The 22,060-nt window shown below is 44.5% G+C and overlaps 1 protein-coding gene across 4 annotated transcripts in view; it reads left to right on the top strand.

Moving 5' to 3' along the window:
• The window catches only part of LOC110509938 (gamma-aminobutyric acid receptor subunit alpha-3), a 143,396-nt gene that overhangs the window by 40,726 nt on the left and 80,610 nt on the right, over positions 1-22,060 (top strand). For 2 of the 4 annotated variants that reach the window (XM_090226749.1, XM_036967508.2), the window contains exons 3-4: positions 7,264-7,385; positions 9,561-9,628. In XM_090226749.1, coding sequence (XP_090082875.1) covers positions 7,264-7,385; positions 9,561-9,628 — 190 coding nt within the window. Of the gene's footprint in view, positions 1-7,263; positions 7,386-9,557; positions 9,629-22,060 lie in introns of all 4 variants that reach the window. The other 2 variants (XM_036967509.2, XM_036967506.2) reach the window with 1 other exon arrangement.

Raw genomic sequence — 22,060 nt, 5'->3', positions numbered from 1 at the left:
TGTCTTTATTGAACACACCGTGAAAACATTCACTGTGTAGTTTGGGAAAAGTATGTGAACCTAACTGGTTCACCCTTCTTTAGCAGCAATAACCTCAACCAAGAGTTTTCTGTAGTTGCGGATCAGATCTGCACAACGGTCAGGAGGAATTTTGGACCATTCCTCTTTACAAAACTATTTTAGTTCAGCAATATTCTTGGGATGTCTGGTGTGAAGTGCTCTCTTGAGGTCATTCCAAAGCATGACCTCTGGTTGAGGTCAGGACTCTGACTGGGTCACTCCAGAAGGCGTATTTTCTTCTGTTGAAGCCATTCTGTTGTTGATTTACTTCTGTGTTTTGGGTCGTTGTCCTGTTGCATCACCCAACTTCTGTTGAGCTTCAATTAGAGGTCAGATAGCCTAACATTCTCCTGTAAAATGTCTTGGGAATCCATTTTTCTATCGATGATAGCAAGCTGTCCAGGCTCTGAGGGAGGAAAGTAGCCCCAAACCATGATGCTCCCTCCACCATACTTTACAGTTGGGATGAGGTTTTGATGTTTGGGTACTGTGCCAACACATAGTGTTGTGTGTTCCTTCCTAACAACTCAACTGTAGCTTCATCTGTCCACAGAATATTTTGCCAGTAGCGCTGTGGAACATCCAGGTGCACTTTTACAAACTTCAGAAGTGCAGCAATGTTTTTTTTTGGACAGCAGTGGCTTCTTCCGTGGTGTTCTCCCATGAACACCATTCTTGTTTAATGTTTTACTTATCGTAGACTCGTCAACAGAGATGTTAGCATGTTCTAGAGAGATTCCTGTAAGTCTTTAGCTGACACTCTAGGATTCTTCTTAACCTCATTGAGTATTCTGCTCTGTGCTCTTGCAGTCATCTTTGCAGGACGGCCACTCCCAGGGAGAGTAGGAACAGTGCTGAACTTTCTCAATTTATAGACAATTTGTCTTACCGTGGACTAATGAACATCAAGGCTTTTAGAGATACTTTTGTAACCCTTTCCAGCTTTATGCAAATCAACAATTCTTAATCTTAGGTCTAATGAGATCTTTTGTTCGAGTCATGGTTCACATCAGGCAATGCTTCTTGTGAATAGCAAACTCAAATTTTGTGAGTGTTTTTATAGGGCAAGGCAGCTCTAACCAACATCTCCGACTTCTGACTCCAATTAGCTTTTGGAGAAGTCATTAGCCTAGTTGTTCACATACTTTTTCCAATGTACACTGTTAATGTTTAAATTATGTATTCAATTTAGACAAGAAAAATACAATCATTTGCGTGTTATTAGTTTTAAGCACACTGCGACCTGGCCAAGATAATGCAAAGCAGTGCGACAAAAACAACACAGAGTTACACATGGGATAAACAAACGTACCGTCAATAATACAATAGAAAAATCTGTATACAGTGTGTGCAAATTATGTAAAGAGGTAAGGAAATAAATAGGACAATAGTGGCGAAGTAATTACAATTTAGCAATTAACATTGGAGTGATGGATGTGCAAGTAGATATACTGGTGTGAAAAAGAGCAGAAAAACTGAAAAAAATATGGGGATGAGGTAGGTAGTTGGATGGGCTATTTACGGATGGGCTGTGAACAGCTGCAGCGATCGGTAAGCAGCTCTGACAGCTGATGCTTAAATTTAGTGAGGGAGATATAAGTCTCCAACTTCAGTGATTTTTGCAATTCGTTCCAGTCATTGGCAGTAGGGAACTGGAAGGAACCTACCAGGTACAACCCCAAATCCGTAAACATGGGCACCCTCATAGATATCATCCTGACTAACTTGCCCTCTAAATACACCTCTGCTGTTTTCAACCAGGATTTCAGTGATCACTGCCTCATTGCCTCTGTACGTTATGGGTCCGCGGTCAAACGAATACCCCTCATCACTGTCAAACGCTCCCTAAAACAGTTCTGCGAGCAGGCCTTTCTAATTGACCTGGCCCGGGTATCCTTGAAGGATATTGACGTCATCCCGTCAGTTGAAAAGCCTGGTTGTTCTTCAAAAGTGCCTTCCTCACCATCTTAAATAAGCATGCCCCTTTCAAAAAAATATGTAGAACTAAGAACAGATAAAGCCCTTTGTTCTCTTCAGACTTGACTGCCCTTGTCCAGCACAAAAACTTCCTGTGGCGCACTGCACTAGCTTCGAATAGTCGCCAGCGATATGCAACTTTTCAGGGAAGTCAAGAACCAATATACACAGTCAGTTAGGCAAAGCTAAGGCAAGCTTTTTCAAACAGAAATTTGCTATCTGCAGCACTAATTCCAAAAAGTTTTGGGACACTGTAAAGTCCATGGAGAATAAGAGAACCTCCTCTCAGCTGCCCACTGCACTGAGGCTAGGAAACACTGTCACCACCGATAAATCCACGATAATAGAGAATTTCAATAAGCATTTCCACCTGGCTACCCCAACCCCCAACACTTCTGTACCCCCCGCAGCAACTGGCCCAAGCCCCCCTTGCTTCTCCTTCACCCAAATCAAGACCGCTGATGTCCTGAAAGAACTGTAAAATCTGGATCCCTACAAATCAGCTGGGCTAGATAATCAGAACCCTCTCTTCCAAAAATTATTTGCCGCCATTGTCGCAACCCCTATTACTAGTCTGTTCAACCTCTCTTTTGTATCGTCTGAGATTCCTAAAGATTGAAAAGCGCCCGCGGTCATCCCCCTCTTCGAACGGGGAGACACTCTAGACCCAAACTGTTACAGACCTACATCTATCCTACCCTGCCTTTCCAAGGTCCTCGAAAGCCAAGTTAACAAACAGATCACCTACCATTTCGAATTCCACCGTACCTTCTCCGCTATGTAATCTGGTTTCCGAGCTGGTCATGGGTGCACCTCAGCCATGCTCAAGGTCCTAAACGATATCATAACCGCCATTGATAAAAGACAATACTGTGCAGCCGTATTCATCAACCTGGCCACGGCTTTTGACTCTGTCAATCTGGCAAAGAACCAGAAAGCATAGACTTTCCCACCCGAGTCATACCCTGACCAAACAAACATAGAGAATAAAAGGATCTCTACGGTCAGTCCGACCCCGGACTGGGGACCCTCGCTGCAGGCCCCGGACTGGGGACCCTTGCTGCAGGCCCCGGACTGGCCAATGGAACAGGCACAGGGCTCACCAGGCTGGGGAGACATACTGGAGGCCTGGTCCATGGAGCAGGCACAGGTCAAACCGGGTTGTGGGGGAGCGCTGGAGATCTGGTGCTTAAAGGTGGCACCACTCGTACTGGCTGAATGCCCACTTTGGCCCGGCACGTGCGGAGCGCAGGCACAGGACGCACTGGGCTGTGACAGCGCACCGGAGACAGTGCGCAGAGCCGGCGCAGGATACCCTGGGCCGAAAAGGCGCACCGGAGACCAGGAGCGCTGTGCTGGCACCATCCGTCCTGGATGGATGCCCACTCTAGCACGACACATGCGGAGAGCTGGCGTAGAGCGCACCGGGCTGTGAACGCGCACTGGAGACACCGTGCACTTCACCGCATAACACGGTGCCTGACCAGTACCACGCTCCCTACCGTAAGCACGGGGAGGTTGGCGGAGCTATCTAAAAAAAAATTGAGGAGTGGCTCCCGGTCTTCCTTGCCAGCCGTGACCCTGTGTAACGCTGGGCCCCTTTACTAGCTGCTTCCGCCTTCCTCGCTGCTTCCACCTGCTTCCACGGCAGGCGATCCTTTCCAGCCAGGATCTCCTCCCACGTCCAGGTTCCCTTTTCTTCCAGAATGTCTTCCCATGCCCACTCTGTCTGCTCCTCCCAGCCACGCCACATGGTCCATTTGTGGTATGTTGTTCTGTCACGATCGTCGTCAAGGAAATGACCGGACCAAGGTGCAGCGTGGTAAGCATACATTATTTTATTTTAAATGTCACCAACAAAACAATAAACAACAAAACGAATGTGAAGCTCTGCAAGGCTATACACGCCACTAACAAAGACAACAATCCACTTTGAGAAATGGAAAAAAGGCTGCCTAAGTATGATAGACAGCTGTCCCTGATTGAGAATCATACCCTGCCAAAAACAAGGAACCAGAAAGCATAGACTTTCCCACCCGAGTTACACCCTGACCAAACAAACAAAAATAGAGAATAAAAGGATCTCTACAGTCAGGGCGTGACAATAATAGCAATAAGGCACCCTAGTGGTTTGTGGTATATGGCTAATATACCACAGCTAACAGCTGTATCCAGGCACTCCGCAATGCTAAATATTTTTTTTATTTAACCATGCAAGTCCTTTTAGAACAAATTCTTATTTTACAATGACGGCCTACCCCAGCCAAACCCTCCCTTAGCTCGGACGACGCTGGGCAAATTGTGCGCCGCCCTATGGGACTCCCAATCATGGCCAGTTGTGATACAGCTCAGGATCAAACCAGGGTCTGTAGTGACACCTCAAGCATTGAGATGCAGTGCCTTAGACCACTGCACCACTCGGGGGTCACTAACAACCCTTAGTCGTGGTATATTGGCCATATGCCATACCCCCTCGTGCCTTATTGCTTAATCATAGCAGTCAAACGAGTAAAAATTTCAAGGCCAAATTATATTTTCTCTTGCGACATATTTAAATTAGTTTATTATGTAGGTCATAGTTCGCAAGAATTTATTATTTTGATGAAAACCGCATTTTGCATTTTATTACGTTGATATTCCTTCTTAATTGGCTCGATAACATTATGGAAAAATTGTTTATTGTATAAATGTGGCAACTCCTTTCGGAGAGAGAGAGAGCGATCCTCTTTGGATGCAGAGGATCTATATGTAGCCCCTCTTTAAGCTCAAGGAATTGAATTAGATGTCGGTGGAGTTACACAGAGTGCAGCTCTTTTTCTATCCTTTCTCTCTATTTATCAATCAGACCTGCTTCATTTTCAGCAGAGGCCTCTTTGGCTTTGACTGGCGTCTGAGATGATTGGATATGAAACACAAATAGTAGTTAATACGTCAAGGTGCCACACGCACGCGTGGATACACACACACACACACACACACACACACGCGTCTGTCCTGCTGTCATCATTAAAGTTTCCTTTTCCTTTTTGACATTGTCTTAACAGTGCTGTTAGTACTGGTACACTGACAAGGAGATTTCAGAGGTACAGCCAATGTACCCATCCCTTGAAACAACACAATTCCTAGTCTGTCTGCCAGTTGAGGACTTGTGCATGTCAATCCACGAAGTGTACTATGTAAATGGTAGATATAACTGTATAATTTGTTTGAATGCACATCGACATGCCCATGTAAAGTTGTACACTATATATACAAAAGTATGTGGACACCCTTTCAAATGAGTGGTTTTGGCTATTCCAGCCACACCCGTTGCTGACAGGTGTATAAAATTGAACACACAGCCATGCAATCTCCATAGACTAACATTGGCAGTAGAATGGCCTTATTGAAGAGCTCAGTGACTTTCAACGTGGCACCGTCTTAGATGCCACCTTTCCACAAGTCAGTTTGTCAAATATCTTCCCTGCTAGAGCTGTCCTAGTCAACTGTAAGTGTTGTTATTGTGAAGTGAAAACATCTTGGAGCAACAACGGCTCAGCCGTGAAGTGGTAGGCTACACAAGCTCACAGAATGGGACCGCCGAGTGCTGAAGCGTGTAGTGCGTAAAAATCGCCTGTCCTCGGTTGCACCATCACTACCAAGTTCCAAACTGCCTCTGGAAGCAACATCGGCACAAGAACAGTTTGTCAGGAGCTTAATGAAATGGGTTTCCATGGCCGAGCATCCGCACACATCACCATGAGCAATGCCGAGCGTTGGCTGGAGTAGTGTAAAGCTCGCCGCCATTAGATTCTGGATCAGTGGAAACGCGTTCTCTGGAGTGATGAATCACGCTTCACCATCTGGCAGTCCGACAGTCGATTCTGGGTTTGGCGGATGCCAGGAGAACGCTATCTGCCTGAATGCACAGTGCCAACGGTAAGTTTGGTACGGGAGGAAAAATGTTCTGGGGCTGTTCATCATGGTTCAGGTTAGGCCCCTTAGTTCCAGTGAAGGGAAATCTTAATGCTAGAGCATACAATGACATTCTAGATTATTCTGTGCTTCCAACTTTGTGGCAACAGTTTGGGGAAGGCCCTGTTTCAGCATGACAATGTCCCCGTGCACAAAGCGAGGTCCATACCGAAATCGTTTGTCGAGATCGGTGTGGAAGAACTTGACTGTCCTGCACAGAGCCCTGACCTCAACCCCATCGAACACCTTTGGTAAGAATTGGAACACCGAATGCGAGCCAGGCCTAATCGCCCAACATCAGTGCCCAACCTCACTAATGCTCTCGTGGCTGAATGGAAGCAAATCCCCGCAGCAAGGTTACAACATCTAGTGGAAAGCCTTTCCAGAAGAGTGGAGGCTGTTATAGCAGCAAAGGGGGGACCAACTCCATATTAATGAGATGTTCGATGAGCAGGTGTCCACATACTTTTGGTCATGTAGTGTATGTGTGTTCATATGAGAGTGCTTGTGTGTGGTGCATGCCTATATGTAAGTGAGTGTTAGCTGTTAGCGGCCATCGGACATGCTTGTTGATAGGGGTCACCTGGAGACAGGTCAGAGAGCAATCCCTCAGGGGGTCTGGGTTTGATTGAAAATGGCACTCATTAGCTCATCAGTACTGCATCTATGGTGCCCTCCGTCTCACCAGAACATTGTTCACTGAAGAACGGTGGCCAGGGCCACAACGAGATAATTACTTGTCATATTTAAGGTAATTAAGGAAGCGGAGGTTGACTGCATATTTAGGACATACTTTGTCAATATTATGTGGAAAGAAGGAGGAAGAAATCCCGAGGCAGAGTTTGCAGCAGCTCTGTGACAGGCTTTACTAATCCTTTTGGACTTCAATCGGTCTTTCCATGTCTGAGAGTGGTGTGCTGCCACACAGCACCTCAAATTAAACCCCAACATGTTTGTGTCTTAATCATTGCGGTAGCGATGACTGTGAAGGTTGAATTAGGAAGAGGTTCAATTACCCCTACAGCTCTCTGTGGTTTGAAACAACAGTAGTTTCTCCAATAGTCTGGCCTGAGCTCGTAGTAAAAAGGATATTCATTACTAGTGCAGAGGGAAGCTGTGGACAGCCAGACACGTGGTGTTCAGGTGGAACTGTATTTCTCATGACTAGTCTGAGGAACCACTGGTACAGGAAAGACTCAAAGATGTCTGCTGTGTTCAATTTAAATCTCTCTCTCTCTCTCTCGCTCTCTCTCTCTCTCTCTCTGCCTGCAGGGCAGTGGTTGGGCACAGAGAGCCGATGCCTGACGACAGTAGAGACAACATCACTATTTTCACCCGGATCTTGGACAGACTTCTGGATGGCTACGATAACCGGCTTCGCCCCGGACTAGGAGGTAGGCTGGTTTGTTGAGCGAAGACACTACCCACCTCTACCAGAGCCAGACATACTGCTAATAGTGCCTTTTGGGCTCTGCCACAAACAATGTGTAGGATTCTCTCTAAGCTGCTGAGTCTGCCATCCACCACTTTAATAAAACTGTCTTTGAAACATACATTATATTGCTTCAAAGAGATCATCAGCTAGCTAGCATATTACCTTTTTGCAATGTCTGTCTGACTCTACTACCCAAAACTATTAAAGCTAGTTTTAATAATCAATCTGCTAATCATAAAGACCTTCACTAGCTGAATCAGGTGTGTTAGTGCTGGTCTGGGACAAAAGCTTGAACACATGATATGGTGCCCCAGGATCAGGAGTGAGGTACAAATAATATCCATCTAGTTAGAAACAAGCCACTGACCACTGCCTCTACTGAAACAGAGAGCACTTGCAAGTCCTCTCCTCCCTTCCTCCTCCCTACCTCCCCGCATTGACAGCCCAGGCTCACCGAGCCAGGAAGCTAGCCGTGGTGTGCAGTGATGGATTTGGAGCTGTGACCCCATGAACAATTGGGTCCCTTGTCAGCTTGACCTCCATTGATCCTTCAGAGCCATACAGTGGTGTCATTAACAGCTCAGTTTCCCTGATCACAGTGAGAGTATGCTACATCTCTTCTGATCTTGAACATATTGCTTTTAGGAACAGTGAAATGATTGATCCTCCTCACAAGGAGATGGTTATCGCCAACAGAATGCCACAAAGACCCTATTAAAAACAGCAGCTTCTTGACACTTGGCTTGCAAGCCCTGTCTTCAGATCTCAGAGGTCCAGCAGAGCTCTGATTTCCTGCCCACTGGGGACGGCCCTGCCCTGTCCTGGCGGAAGCAGTGCTAATGCTACATCAGCTAATGCTAATGCTACATCAGCTAATGCTAATGCTACATCAACCAATGCTACATCAGCTAATGCTAACGCTACATCATCTAATGCTACATCATCATTAGGGTGGTGATAAGACCATGTGCTAATGATTTTACATTTATTGTGGATTTTTTTTAAATGGAGCTTATTATAAGTGATTTTGAATTCTCAGTCAGAGGTCTATGAGAGTGTGAACATGAAATCCATGTGATGTTTTAAGCTGACAGTGGTGAGCACCCTGGCTCCATTCCACCCCCACTAGGATGTATGATAAATCTGTCGCCACACTAGCTCTGCCACCTATGCACTTTCCATGAGTCTCCGACCTCCCAGACAGAGAAATTTCAGGTGCCCTCCAAATGTGTTGGACGTATTCTGTATTCCAAAGCCCTCGGCATGTGCATTTTGATTAATGGCCAATGTCATGTTGCCAGGGGAACTCTAGATTCCATAGCGGCATGTTCTGGAAGCATTCCATCGGTTTCACTCAGTCTCGGAGCAACGACTGGCAGACAGCCACTCACAGCCTTACATCAAAGCCCCTCGTTCATTTACATCCTGCAATCGATAAAATAAAAGTGAATTGGAAAGTAATTGGTAATTGGAAACCTTATAAGTAAAAGGTGATTCCCACCACGTCCGTCATCGCATTTAGGATGACTCATGTGCAGCAGACTTTTGGCAGTCTCTCTGTGTTTCATCTCCAGTCCTTAACTCTATTCTGAAACTGCACATTTCACCCAATTACACAGGAAATGTTGTTTACCCAGACTGTGCAGATAGGAAGTGCTCCCAGTTAAAGGATTATACACAATAGAGTGCATTAGTATAATGCACAGTGAATAGCATCATCTGACACCAATACAAACAAGTCCCTGTGAACAGGCCTAAATATGATTTTAATGTGGTCCTGCCAACCCTCATTATTCCTGTGATTTCTCATCTCAGTTTGTGACCGTGATAATGATGCAAACACTCTCCCTAAAAACAACCTCAATCAAAGTCTCGCTACCTCCATAGGTTCAGCCTTGTTTGGTTGAGTGGTGAGACATCAAACATTCATGTTTCTGACTCTGTCATTGGATTTGGTTTTGGAAAATGAGCTGACTTTACTAAATTGACATCAACAACCAACCTGAAGTAGACAGAACAGCAGTACGGCCTGGGGGTCCGATAAGGACTGATAACCATCTTAGATGGAGCACACCTCTGTCCCTTAAGGAAGGTACTTAAACTCTACCTCTGTCTTCTCCTCATGTCCAAGCAGAGAGTGTGACGGAGGTGAGGACAAATATCTACGTGACCAGCTTTGGACCAGTGTCAGACACAGACATGGTGAGTGATATATTACTGTACTGTCCGGCACCCAGATCCTCAGAATGTGACCCTTATAGGACCAGCATGACTTATCAAATAATTCACCCCAAATCTATTTTTTTTTGTGTCATTATACTATATTTGAGACAAAACTGTTGCAATTATGTAATACATAGAGAAGGAGTTTTTAAGGTAAGGTCACATTGATTGGACTATCCGTACCTGCTAACTTAATGCTGCAAGCATCTTGCCCTGGGCTGTACTGCATATCCTATAGTGAGTGACTGGCTAAACATGACATCATCGATTATAGGCCATGAATGTGGATGAGGCTAATGTTGTTTTCATTTAATGGAACATTTCTAGAATATTTTATTTCAGCTCATAATACACTGAATAAAAATATAAATGCAACAGGTAAAGTGTTGGTCCCATGTTTCATGAGCTGAAATAAAATATTCTAGAAATGTTCTACAGACACAAAAAGCTTATTTCTCTCAAATGTGGTGCTCAAATTTGTTTACATCCCTGTTAGGCGTGGTATATCAAGAAGCTGATTAAACAGCATGATCATTACACAGGTTCCCCTTTTGCTGGGGACAATAAAAGGCCACTCTAAAATGTTAAAATGTAAATTCTGTCACACAACAGAATGCCACAGATGTCTCAAGTTTTTAGGGAGCGTGCAATTGGCATGCTGACTGCAGGAGTGTCCACCAGAGCTGTTGCCAGAGTATTGCATGCTCATTTCACGACCATAAGCGTCCTCCATTTAAGAGAATTTGGCAGTACGTCCAAATGGCCTCACAACTGCAGACCAAGTGTATGGCGTTGTGTGGGCGAGTGGTTTGCTGATGTCAATGTTGTGAACAGAGTGCCCCATGTTGGGGTTACCGTATGGGCAGGCATAAACTATCGACAATGAACACAATTGCATTTTATCGATGGCAAGTTGAATGCACAGAGATACCGTGACGAGATCCTGGCCCATTGTCGTGCCATTCATCCGATGCCATCACCTCATGTTTCAGCATGATAATTCCTGGAAGCTGAAAATGTCCCAGTTCTTCTATGGCCTGCATACTCACCAGACATGTCACCCATTGAGCATGTTTGGGATGCAGTCAAACTGCTGTCTACAAATCATTTGTAATTATGTTCCGGCCCCCCCAACCCTCCGCTCAAAATAAATCGACCCCCGGCTGAATCTAGTTAATGCTCCCCTTTTCAGAGCATATTGGTTACCTAACAAGTGGAGAATGGCTTTTTATACAGATACAGTTCCTGTCAAAAGTTTGGACAAACCTGAGAGAGAGCGATGAGAGAGAGAGCGATGAGAGAAAGAGCGATGAGAGAGAGCGATGAGAGAGAGCGATGAGAGAGAGAGAGAGAGACCTCCCTCCAGTAGTGAGGCTTTTTACAGGGTGTACCGGTACAGAGACAATGTGTGGGGGCATCGGTCAAAAGTTTTAGGACACCGACTCAATCAAGGGTTTTTCTGTATTTTTACTATTTTCTACATTGTCAAATAATATTGAAGACATCAAAACTATGAAACAACACATATGGAATCCTGTAGTAACCAAAAAAGTGTTAAACAAATCAAAATATATTTTATATTTGAGATTCTCCAAATAGCCACCCTTTGCTTTGATGTTGGCTGCTTTTCCTTCACTCTGCATTCCAACTCATCCCAAACCATCTCGATTGGGTGATTCTGGAGTTATGGTGATTGTGGAGGCGAGGTCATCTGATTCAGCAGTCCATCACTCTTCTTCTTGGTCAAATAGCCCTTATACAGCCCTTATACAGCCCTGTCCAAACTTTTGACTGGTACTGTATATATGTAATATCTTAATTTGAGCCAGTTTGCTACAGCAGGAAAATAATCCTGCAGCAACAAAAAATGTAAATTATTATATGGATTATAATTAATGGACACATTTTGTAGCGGTTGATACATTTTTCATAAGGGAGAATACAAAATGGAAATTAAAAACTTCAGAAGCCTTTTTAAACCTAAATACACAAGTTTCAAATGTCCTGCATTGCTGGAAAGTTCTCCTGCTACTGAGTGATCAAATTAAGATCCTACACTTGTACATATTGAGACATCCCTTTCCCATTCAGTGACACAACAATTCAGCTGCTTAGAATTGGAATGGGTTGATTTTAGAGATCAGGAAATTGGTTATGGGGCGGGCCTGGAGGAATCGCATGCCTCTTAATCACACACACAATTGGTTTGGCATGTAAGATGAATCACCCAAGCCATGCAGCGGCTCTGCTCATTCTGCACAGGCAGGCCCTCATCTACTAATAGTGAGAAGAAATCAGAGTGCAATCGGCTACATAATATGGAGCATAAACCGTAGTTGAATTACAAAGCAACAATTAGTTAGGTTAACATTATCATAATCATCCTTTGAGTATCAAAAGGATTTTGTGAGTTTCTAGAAATTATATAATTTTTAATTAGCAAAAAGTTGGACTGTTTAACGCCTGGGAAAACAGATCTAATTAACATCATATGACATTATTTTCCTTTTTCTTAGAGGACAACCTATACCCAGGGCAGCTCACAACTTGGTTTCTCACACATCGTGGTCCAATTACCCATTTGTGTGCCACCCCCAGCCAGTCTTAGGAATCCCCCCCCCCCTCCCCGCTCCTACCCAGGGGAATATGCCATTGAGTGTCTGCTTCACTTTCTCTATCACGACAGACGACGAGTAAGAGCTAAAGTCAGGAAGATGTTTTGTGCAAAACTCATATCAGGCCGATTTAACAAGAACTTGCAAATCCCAGTACACGTGTAGAATGCTTACAGCAATTCTGATCCTTTGCCCAATTATTGGCAAAAGATCTGATCTGATTGGTCAAAAGACCAATTATTGGCAAAATATCTGAATTAGCCTGCCTGTGTAAATGCAGCTTATGTTGTCCACCGATTACTTTACATGCTTTCAGGCCAATCCCTTAAATGTGGGTGACATCACAAAGGAGATGATTGTGGACTACAGGAAAAGGAGGACCGAGCACGCGCCCATTCTCATTGATGGGGCTGTAGCGGAGCAGGTTGAGAGCTTCAAGTTCCTTGGTGACCACATCACCAACAAACTATCATGGTGCAAACGCACCAAGACAGTTGTGAAGAGGGCACGACAAAGCCTATTCCCCCTCAGGAGACTGAAAAGATTTTGCATGGGTCTTCAGATCCTCAAACATTTCTACAGCTGCACCATCGAGAGCATCCTGACTGGTTGCATCACTACCTGGTATGGCAACTGCTTGGCCTCAGATCACAAGGCACTACAGAGGGTAGTGCATATGGCCCAGTACATCGCTGGGGCCAAGCTTCCTGCCATCTATACCAGGCGGTGTCAGATGAAGGCCCTAAACATTGTCAAGACTCCAGCCACCCTAGTCATAGACTCTTCTCTCTGCTATCGCACAGCCAGCGGTACCGGAACGCCAAGTCTAGGTCCAATTTCTTCTTAACAGTTTCTACCCCCAAGCTATCAGACTCCTGAACAGCTAATCAAATGGCTAACCAGACCATTTACACCCCACCCCCCCCCTCTTTTACGCTGCTGCTACTTACTCTATGTTTATTATCCATGCATAGTCACTAACTCTACCTACACTACTGGTCAGAAGTTGTAGAACATCTACTCATTCAAGGGTTTTTCTTAATTCTTTATTATAACTATTTTCTACATTGTAGAATAATAGTGAAGAAATCAAAACTATGAAATAAAACAAAAAAAGTGTCAAATAAATCAAAATATGTTATATTTGAGATTCTTCAAAGTAGCCACCCTTTGCCTTGATGACAGTTTTGCACACTGTTGGCATTCTCTCAACCAGCCTCATGAGGTAGTCAGCTGGAATGCATTTAAATTAATTAACAGGTGTGCCTTCTTAAAAGGTAATTTGTGGAATTTCTTTCCTTCTTAATGCGTTTGAGCCAATTAGTTGTGTTATGACAAGGTAGGGGGGTATACAGAAGATAGCCCTATTTGGTAAAAGACCAAGTTCATATTATGGCAAGAACAGCTCAAATAAGCAAAGAGAAACAACAGTCCATCATTACTTTAAGACATGAAGGTCAGTCAATACGGAACATGTCAAGAACTTTGAAAGTTTCTTTAAGTGCAGTCGCAAAAACCATCAAGCGCTATGATGAAACTGGCTCTCATGAGGACCCCTACAGGAAAGGAAGACCTAGAGTTACCTCTGCTGCAAAGGATAAGTTCATTAGAGTTACCAACCTCAGAAATTGCAGCCCAAATAAATATTTCACATAGTTCAAGTAACAGACACATCTCAACATCAACTGTTCAGAGGAGAATCAGGCCTTCATGGTCGAATTGCTGCAAAGAAACCACTACTAAAGGACACCAATAATAGGAAGAGACTTGCTTGGGCCAAGAAACATGAGCAATGGACATTCGACTGATGGAAATTTGTCCTTGGGTCTGGAGTCCAAATTTGACATTTTTGGTTCTAACCGCCGTGTCTTTCTGAGACGCGGTGTGGGTGAATGGATGATCTCAGCATGTGTATTTCTCACTGTAAAGCATGGAGGAGGTGTTATGGTGTGGGGGTGCTTTGCTGGTGACACTGTCAGTGATTTATTTAGAATTCAAGGCACACTTAACCAGCATTGCTGACACAGCATTTTGCAGAGATACACCATCCCATCTGTTTTGTGCTTAGTGAGACTATCATTAGTTTTTCAACAGGACATTGACCCAACACATCTCCAGGCTGTGTAAGGGCTATTTGACAAAGAAGGAGAGTGATGGAGTGCTGCATCAGATGACCTGGCCTCCACAATCCCCCTAACCTCAACCAAATTTTAGATGGCTTGGGATAAGTCGGACTGCAGAGTGAAGGAAAAACAGCCAACAAGTGCTCAGCATTTGTGGGAACTCCTTCAAGACAGTTGGAAAAGCAATCCAGGTGAAGCTGGTTGAGAGAAGGCCAAGATTGTGAAAAGCTGCCATCAAGGCAAAGGGTGGCTATTTGAGAATCTCAAATATAAAATATATTTTGATTTGTTTAACACTTTTTTGGTCACTACATGATTCTATATGTGTTATTTCATAGTTTTGATGTCTTCACTACTATTCTACAATGTAGAAAATAGTTTTAAAAAAACACGGAAAAACCCTTGAATGAGTCGGTGTCCTAAAACTTTTGACCGGTAGTGTACATGTAAATATTACCTCAATCACCGTGACTAACCAGTGCCCCACACATTGTCTCGGTACCGGTACACCTTGTATATAGCCTCGCTTCTGTTGTTTTACTACTACTCTTTAAATATTGGTTACTTTTATTTTTTACTTATCAATTGTTTTACTTAACACTTATTATTAAAACGGCATTGTTAGTTAAGTGCTTGTATGTAAGCATTCCACTGTTGTATTCAGCGCATGTGACAAATAACATTTGATTTGATGTTGGTGATGGCTGGAGAGGAGGTGAATGTGCTGCTCTCTCGCTGTCTTTCTCCCTCTATCCTTTATTGTATCTTTCTCTCTCGCTCGCTCCTATTTCTCCCTCCCTTTCTCCTCTCCTGTATCCCTTTCACTCCTATCCTGTTTCACTCTCTCTCTCCTCTCTCCTCCCTCTCTCCTCTCCTGTTTCCCTCTCTCACCCCTCTCATGTTTGAATGTTTCCTTCTTGCTTTCCTCTCTCCTTCCTCTCACCTGTTTCCCCCTCTCTCTTTCTCCTCCCTCTCTCCTCCCCTGTATCCACCTCTCTCGGTCTCCTCCCTCTCTGCTCCCCTGTATCCGTCTGTGTCTCTGGAGGTTTGCGTAGCTCCGTCTCATTTGTTCCTGCGTCTGTGCTGTCATGGTGTATTCTCCTGTTCTCTGGTGGGCTGGGGTTGACAGGCCTGGTGTAATGAAATTGAGGGCAGTCTAATCTGCCCCAGGTACTGTGTAGAACACTGCTTGACGAAGATGGCAGAGCTTGTCTGGGGGGCTGTCTTGATCCCAACAAGCTTTGCTCTCACTTCACAATCTACTGTGCTGAAAAACTCTCGACACCACCTGTGGTATCAACACGCTAGGCAGTACTACACTGGCACAGAACAAAGCTTTAAAAAAATCCTTATCGTTATAATTTTCACTCCTCTGGAGTTATTTTTGCTTGGTTATGTAGCGTCCATCTATACAAGCTAACAGTTTAGTGTTTTATTGAAACAGGTCCCTTCCTGATCCAGATGGAGTATAGTAGGTGGATATTGGCCTCTATGCTCTGCTCTAGTCTTCCATGCATTTTGCTTGGCAGAGAGTTGGCACATTTAGGTTTATTATCAAGAAGTACAAACCTCTCTCCTTCCCTCTGTGGCCTATTTGGCTAGACCAGTAAAGTACTCTCTCTCTCTCTCTATGGTTAACTCTTATTTCTTCTGCTGTAATTGGTCCCTATTTCAGCTACCAAATTATATTTTCTGTTACGAGGGAAGAAAAATAACATTTGGATCCAAAATCCTGGGAAAGAAGCCTATACAGTAAATGGTCCTCCAAACGAATAAATTAGTTGGAGTTATTTTTCCTGTTGGTGTTTGAGGGTGAATGCTAGGATTCTGTATCCATCATCGTGCCCTTGCTCAAGGGGACGCACGCCAAATAAGACCTCTTGCAGGAAAATAAGAAACAAAGGTGGGTTGTAGGGAGGTTAACTAAGAATTAAAATGGTTGAGTCTCCAGTAAACTGAAAAGAGTCCTTCAGGGAAACTCAGTGAATGCACTCTGGTAACAATATAATGTGCTCTCACAATATTACGCCATCTTCTCTCCCACCAAACTGGTCTTCATTTCGCTCTTTGTCACAATATGATCAACTCATATTCAGGGGAGGAATAAGTGTTAAGACAATTTGCATCCTTAATAGGCCGCATCCATGAGAGTCTGTATTGTGTTGCTATAGTTACAAGTCATTAAGCCAACTCTCTTAAATCCATGCTGTGTGATTGCAATGCAACTTCAGCTCAGCAAGTATCCCTCATAAAAAATGTTTATGCAGTCTTAGAATAGTTTACTGCGGTTGCTCAGTCATGTATCTATAATGATTATTTTTGTTTTTACAAACAATAATATTAAATATTCCAGATATTAAGAGATATCAGTACAGTTTAACACATCATACATGCATTCCATATTTTCATCCACAGGTCATTCTGAAGATTAGACTTAACAGATCGAGCCAATTAGAATGCATCAGGGCGAACACCCTAAACGTTTCCAAAGAAAGTAATGGTCTGTAGCAGGAGAGGATGTAATCATCTGGTCTGTTCATAAACACCACAGCTCCATGATTACGGCACAGCAATACCAATGTTCCCAGTTTCCTCACACGGCTCCCTAAGGGACGCTTTCACCATGTCACATAATTGAGATGGTAGAAAAATGCTCCAAAGAGTGGCTTATAGGGAAAACATGCAACATCTACGCCAGAGTTCCCCAAATGGCGGCCAACGGGCTTAATTTGGCTCGCGGGTGGTTTTATTTGGCTCCCCAAGTTTTCTAAGCAAACGTTTTTTACAAGAAAGACTGTAAAAACACCAGGTAATCAGCTCCAAGTCATTTTAATTTTGGAAACATGTTCCAAGTACTCCCACGCATAAAAGAAAGACACGTGATCGTATACAAATGTAAGCAAGGTTTGAAATTATTATGTTTTAGTCAAATGTTGTATCTGTTTTTGGCTTCTTGCAGCCAATCTGCAGTCTACAAATTCTTTGTAATTCTCTTCTGGTCCCCCGACCCTCCGCTCAAGAAAAAAACGTCTTGCGGCCGAATCTAGTTGATGATCCCTGATCTACAATATCTAATGTAAAAAGCACCAGAACATCTCTCAGATGTGCACATGCTTGTCATGATCACGGTGTTTACCTAACTGTGTCTGATCTACGGTAGTAATTTGAGAACATAATGTGATTCATTATGTGCCCTGTGTGTCGTCTTTATGCAATTATCCATATTCAATTATGCATGAGGAAAAGTCCTTTTCATGCGGCGCTAAAACAAGCTACAGTAGTAAGCATGATGTCTATCAGGGCACAACTAACTGTGATCTTGATCAGTTCCTTGTCTGCTGATCGATACACCACAGGAAATGGTTGTGTCATTCTCATTTCCAATCAAATAGTGTTATTGATCTCTGAGATGGGTACTAAGTCAACATGCAAATTATATGGTTGTTGATGTCAATAAAAACATAATGAGGAAATGTTTAGCTGTCCAAATCATCTATCTAGCGCCCTGTTCAATACTGCATAGTATCCACACAGTTTGTATAGAAATGCTGCTGCCTGAACTCTGATTCTCTTGGAACAAATCAGACTGACGTGGTGGCCTGAAACAATCTGCTGCCAAAATCTGTTTCTGCCTCAGAGACAAATATGGAGGAGCTGTTGGAACCCCAGAGATAATGTGTGATTGACAGCACATCACACATGCACAGGTCAGTCCCAGCAGGGGAGAACAAGAGAGGAAGTCGGGGAGAAAGAGATTGGACGGGAAAATGATTGAGAGAGTGGGAGAAAGAGAGGAATAATGACTAGCTCTTAATTAATGCGTACACGGGCAAGAAGACTCCAGCTCATCATTACCGAGCTCAGGGAGAGAGTTGGTCTCAGGGGCAGACTGAAACCAGAAATCGTCCCTGTCATTTCTTAGCAATGAGTTACAGTCAGTGTCAAGGGGTGTACTAGAGGCGAAGTCAGGTGCAGGAGAGCCGAGTAATGTTAACAGGCACACTTTTATTTTAGTCCCAAAAACGAGAGCACTACATAAATCAAACACGCTCAAAACGCGGAACATAACAAAAGTAAAGCGCGTAATAAAACACCACAATAACATGAAACAATTACACACAAACATGATGGGAAACAGAGGGTTAAATACAACTAGATTGATTGGGGAAATGAAAACCAGGTGTGTACTTCACAAGACAAATGGAGCGGCGATGGCTAGAAAGCCGGTGACGTCGATCGCCGAATGCCGCCTGAACAAGGAGAGGAGTGACAGTACACCCCCCCCCTTGACGCGCGCCGACACCGGCCTCGAGGACGACCCGGAGGACGAGGCGCAGGGCGATCCGGCCGGCGACGGTGAAACTCTCGCAGCAGTTCAGGATCCAGAACATCTGCAACCGGAACCCAGCACCTCTCCTCTGGCCCTCCCACTCCACGAGGTACTGAAGGCCCCCCACCCGATGCCTCGAATCTAGGATGGAACGAACAATGTACGTCGGGACCCCCTCGATGTCCAAAGGGGGTGGAGGGACCTCCCGCACCTCAGATTCCTGGAGCGGACCAGCCACCACCGGCCTGAGGAGAGACACATGGAACGAGGGGTTAATACGATAATCAGAGGGAAGCTGTAATCTGTAACATACCTCGTTCACCCTCCTCAGGACTTTAAATGGCCCCACAAACTGCGGAGCCAGCTTCCGGCAGTGCAGACGGAGGGGCAGGTTACGGGTCGAGAGCCAGACCCAGTCCCCTGATGCAAACACCGGGGTCTCACTGCGGTGACGGTCCACACTGGTTTTCTGGCGCCTAAACCAGTTGTCTACCGCAGGAGTCTCGGTCTGACCCTGATGCCACGGTGCCAGAACCGGCTGGTACCCCAATACGCACTGAAAGGGGGAGAGGTAAGTGGAGGAGTGGCGAAGCGAGTTCTGTTATATCTCGGCCCAGGGCACGAACTCTGCCCACTCCCCCGGCCGGTCCTGGTAATAGGACCGCAGAAACCTGCCCACATCCTGGTTGACTCTCTCTACCTGCCTGTTACTCTCGGGGTGAAAACCTGAGGTAAGGCTGATCGAGACCCCCAGACGTTCCATGAACGACACTATATCCTCAGGCACCCCGTAGTGCCGGAAGGCGTGAGTAAACAGGGCTTCCGCAGTCTGTAGGGCCGTAGGGAGACCGGGCAGAAGGAGGAGACGACAGGTCATAGAAAAACGATCCACAACGACCAGGATCGTAGTGTTTCCCTGTGAAAGAGGAAGATCTGTTAGAAAATCCACTGACAGATGTGACCAAGGTCGTTGTGGAACAGGTAAGGGATGTAACTTACCTCTGGGCAGGTGTCTAGGAGCCTTACACTGGGCACACACCGAGCAGGAGGAGACAAAAACCCTCACGTCCTTAGCCAAAGTGGGCCACCAGTACTTCCCAGTCAAACAGCGCACCGTCCGACCGATCCCCGGATGACCAAAGGAGGGAGACGTGTGGGCCCAATAGATCAACTGGTCACGGACAGCAGACGAAACGTACATACACCCAACGGGACACTGGAGGGGAGCGGACTCTGTACGCAACGCCTGCTCAATGTCCGCATCCAGCTCCCACACGACCGGCGCTACCAGGCAGGAGGCCGGGAGTATGGGAGTCTGTTCCATGGGCCGCTCCTCTGTATCATACACCCGGGACAGTGCGTCTGCCTTTTTATCTTGGGAACCTGGTCTGTAGGAAAGGGTAAACACAAAACAGGTAAAGAACATGGCCCACCTTGCCTGACGAGGATCCAGTCTCCTCGCTGTCCGGATGTACTCCAGGTTGCGGTGGTCAGTCCAAATGAGGAAAGGGTGTTTAGCTCCCTCAAGCCAATGTCTCCACGCCTTCAACGCTTTAACCACAGCCAACAACTCCCGGTCCCCCACATCATAGTTACACCCGAACAAGGAGAGGAGCCAACTTCGGCGGAAGTCGTGACAGTCAGAATGGGTAATAACAATAAACGGGTCTTAAATACATCTAAAACCAAAAGCATTGTATTTGATTCAAAGCCTTATCTTAGACCTAAACCTCAACTGGAGTTGTGCATAAAAGGTGTGACCATTGAACAAGCTGAACTCCAGGGAGTAACATTGGATGGTCAGTTATCATGGTCAAGTCAAATTTGCAAAGTTGCTGTGAAGATGGGGAGAGGTATGTCTGTTATAAAAAAAATATGTTCTGTGTTTTTAACACAGATCAACTGTACTAGTTGTTCAGGCTCTGGTCTTCTTGTCCCATCTTGATTACTGTCTGGTAATATTGTCAGATGCAGCAAAGAAAGACCTAGCAGCTGGCTCAAAACAGAGCAGCACGCCTCGCCCTTCACTGCTCACACAGAACTAACATCAACAACATGCATGATAGTATTTCATGGTTGAGGGTTGAGGAGAAATGGACTACTTCTCTTCTAGTCTTTTTAAGAAACATGTGTGTTAAATGCCTAACCACTTGTATAATTTATTTGCATACACTTCAAACAGACATACATACCCCACCAGACACGCCAGTATGGGTTTCTTCACTGTACCCAAACCAAAAACAGATTTAATGCGTCGCTCAGTTATGTATAGAGCCATGTCATCATGGAATACTCTGCCACCAGAGGTTACTCAGGCAAAAAGCAAGTTTAGCTTTAAAAAACAGATTAAAAAAACATATTGTATCACAACGCCTCTCCTCTGTTTAAAGATCTAATTTAACTGTCCTGTATATAAGAATATGAATATGTATATAGGAATAGTGTGTAAATATTATTTTTGTTGTCTCTTGGTGTCTCTCCAATATAACTCTTATTTGTATTTTGTATTTTAAATGTAATGTAATATCTTGTGTTGTTCTTGTCTATTACTGTTCTGTACTTTGTCATGTATTTGTACGTTTTATGTGGACTCCAGGAACAGTAGCTGCTGCATGTGCAGTGGCTAATGGGGACCCCAATAAACTAAACTTAACCCGACTGGAAACAATGTTATTGTTTTCAATTTGGGAGGCACTGAGGAGAAGTCAAGACTACTACGCATAAAACTCTTGAACTCTTCTGTAGGTAGAGGTAACTGAGAGCTCCTGGGGTGCCGAGGGCTGAAAGGGTGCTTGATTTGAAGGCTTCTACAGAGAAAAACAACAGATACAGTGCCTTGCGAAAGTATTCGGCCCCCTTGAACTTTGCGACCTTTTGCCACATTTCAGGCTTCAAACATAAAGATATAAAACTGTATTTTTTTGTGAAGAATCAACAACAAGTGGGACACAATCATGAAGTTGAACGACATTTATTGGATATTTCAAACTTTTTTAACAAATCAAAAACTGAAAAATTGGGCGTGCAAAATTATTCAGCCCCTTTACTTTCAGTGCAGCAAACTCTCTCCAGAAGTTCAGTGAGGATCTCTGAATGATCCAATGTTGACCTAAATGACTAATGATGATAAATACAATCCACCTGTGTGTAATCAAGTCTCCGTATAAATGCACCTGCACTGTGATAGTCTCAGAGGTCCGTTAAAAGTGCAGAGAGCATCATGAAGAACAAGGAACACACCAGGCAGGTCCGAGACACTGTTGTGAAGAAGTTTAAAGCCGGATTTGGATACAAAAAGATTTCCCAAGCTTTAAACATCCCAAGGAGCACTGTGCAAGCGATA

This window comes from Oncorhynchus mykiss, chromosome 29 (genome assembly GCF_057628025.1).
Source record: "Oncorhynchus mykiss isolate SJ-2025 chromosome 29, ASM5762802v1, whole genome shotgun sequence".
NCBI classification, from domain to species: domain Eukaryota; kingdom Metazoa; phylum Chordata; class Actinopteri; order Salmoniformes; family Salmonidae; genus Oncorhynchus; species Oncorhynchus mykiss.
The sequence above is the reverse complement of the archived record's forward strand: the minus strand, read 5'-3'. Positions and strand labels throughout refer to the sequence as shown.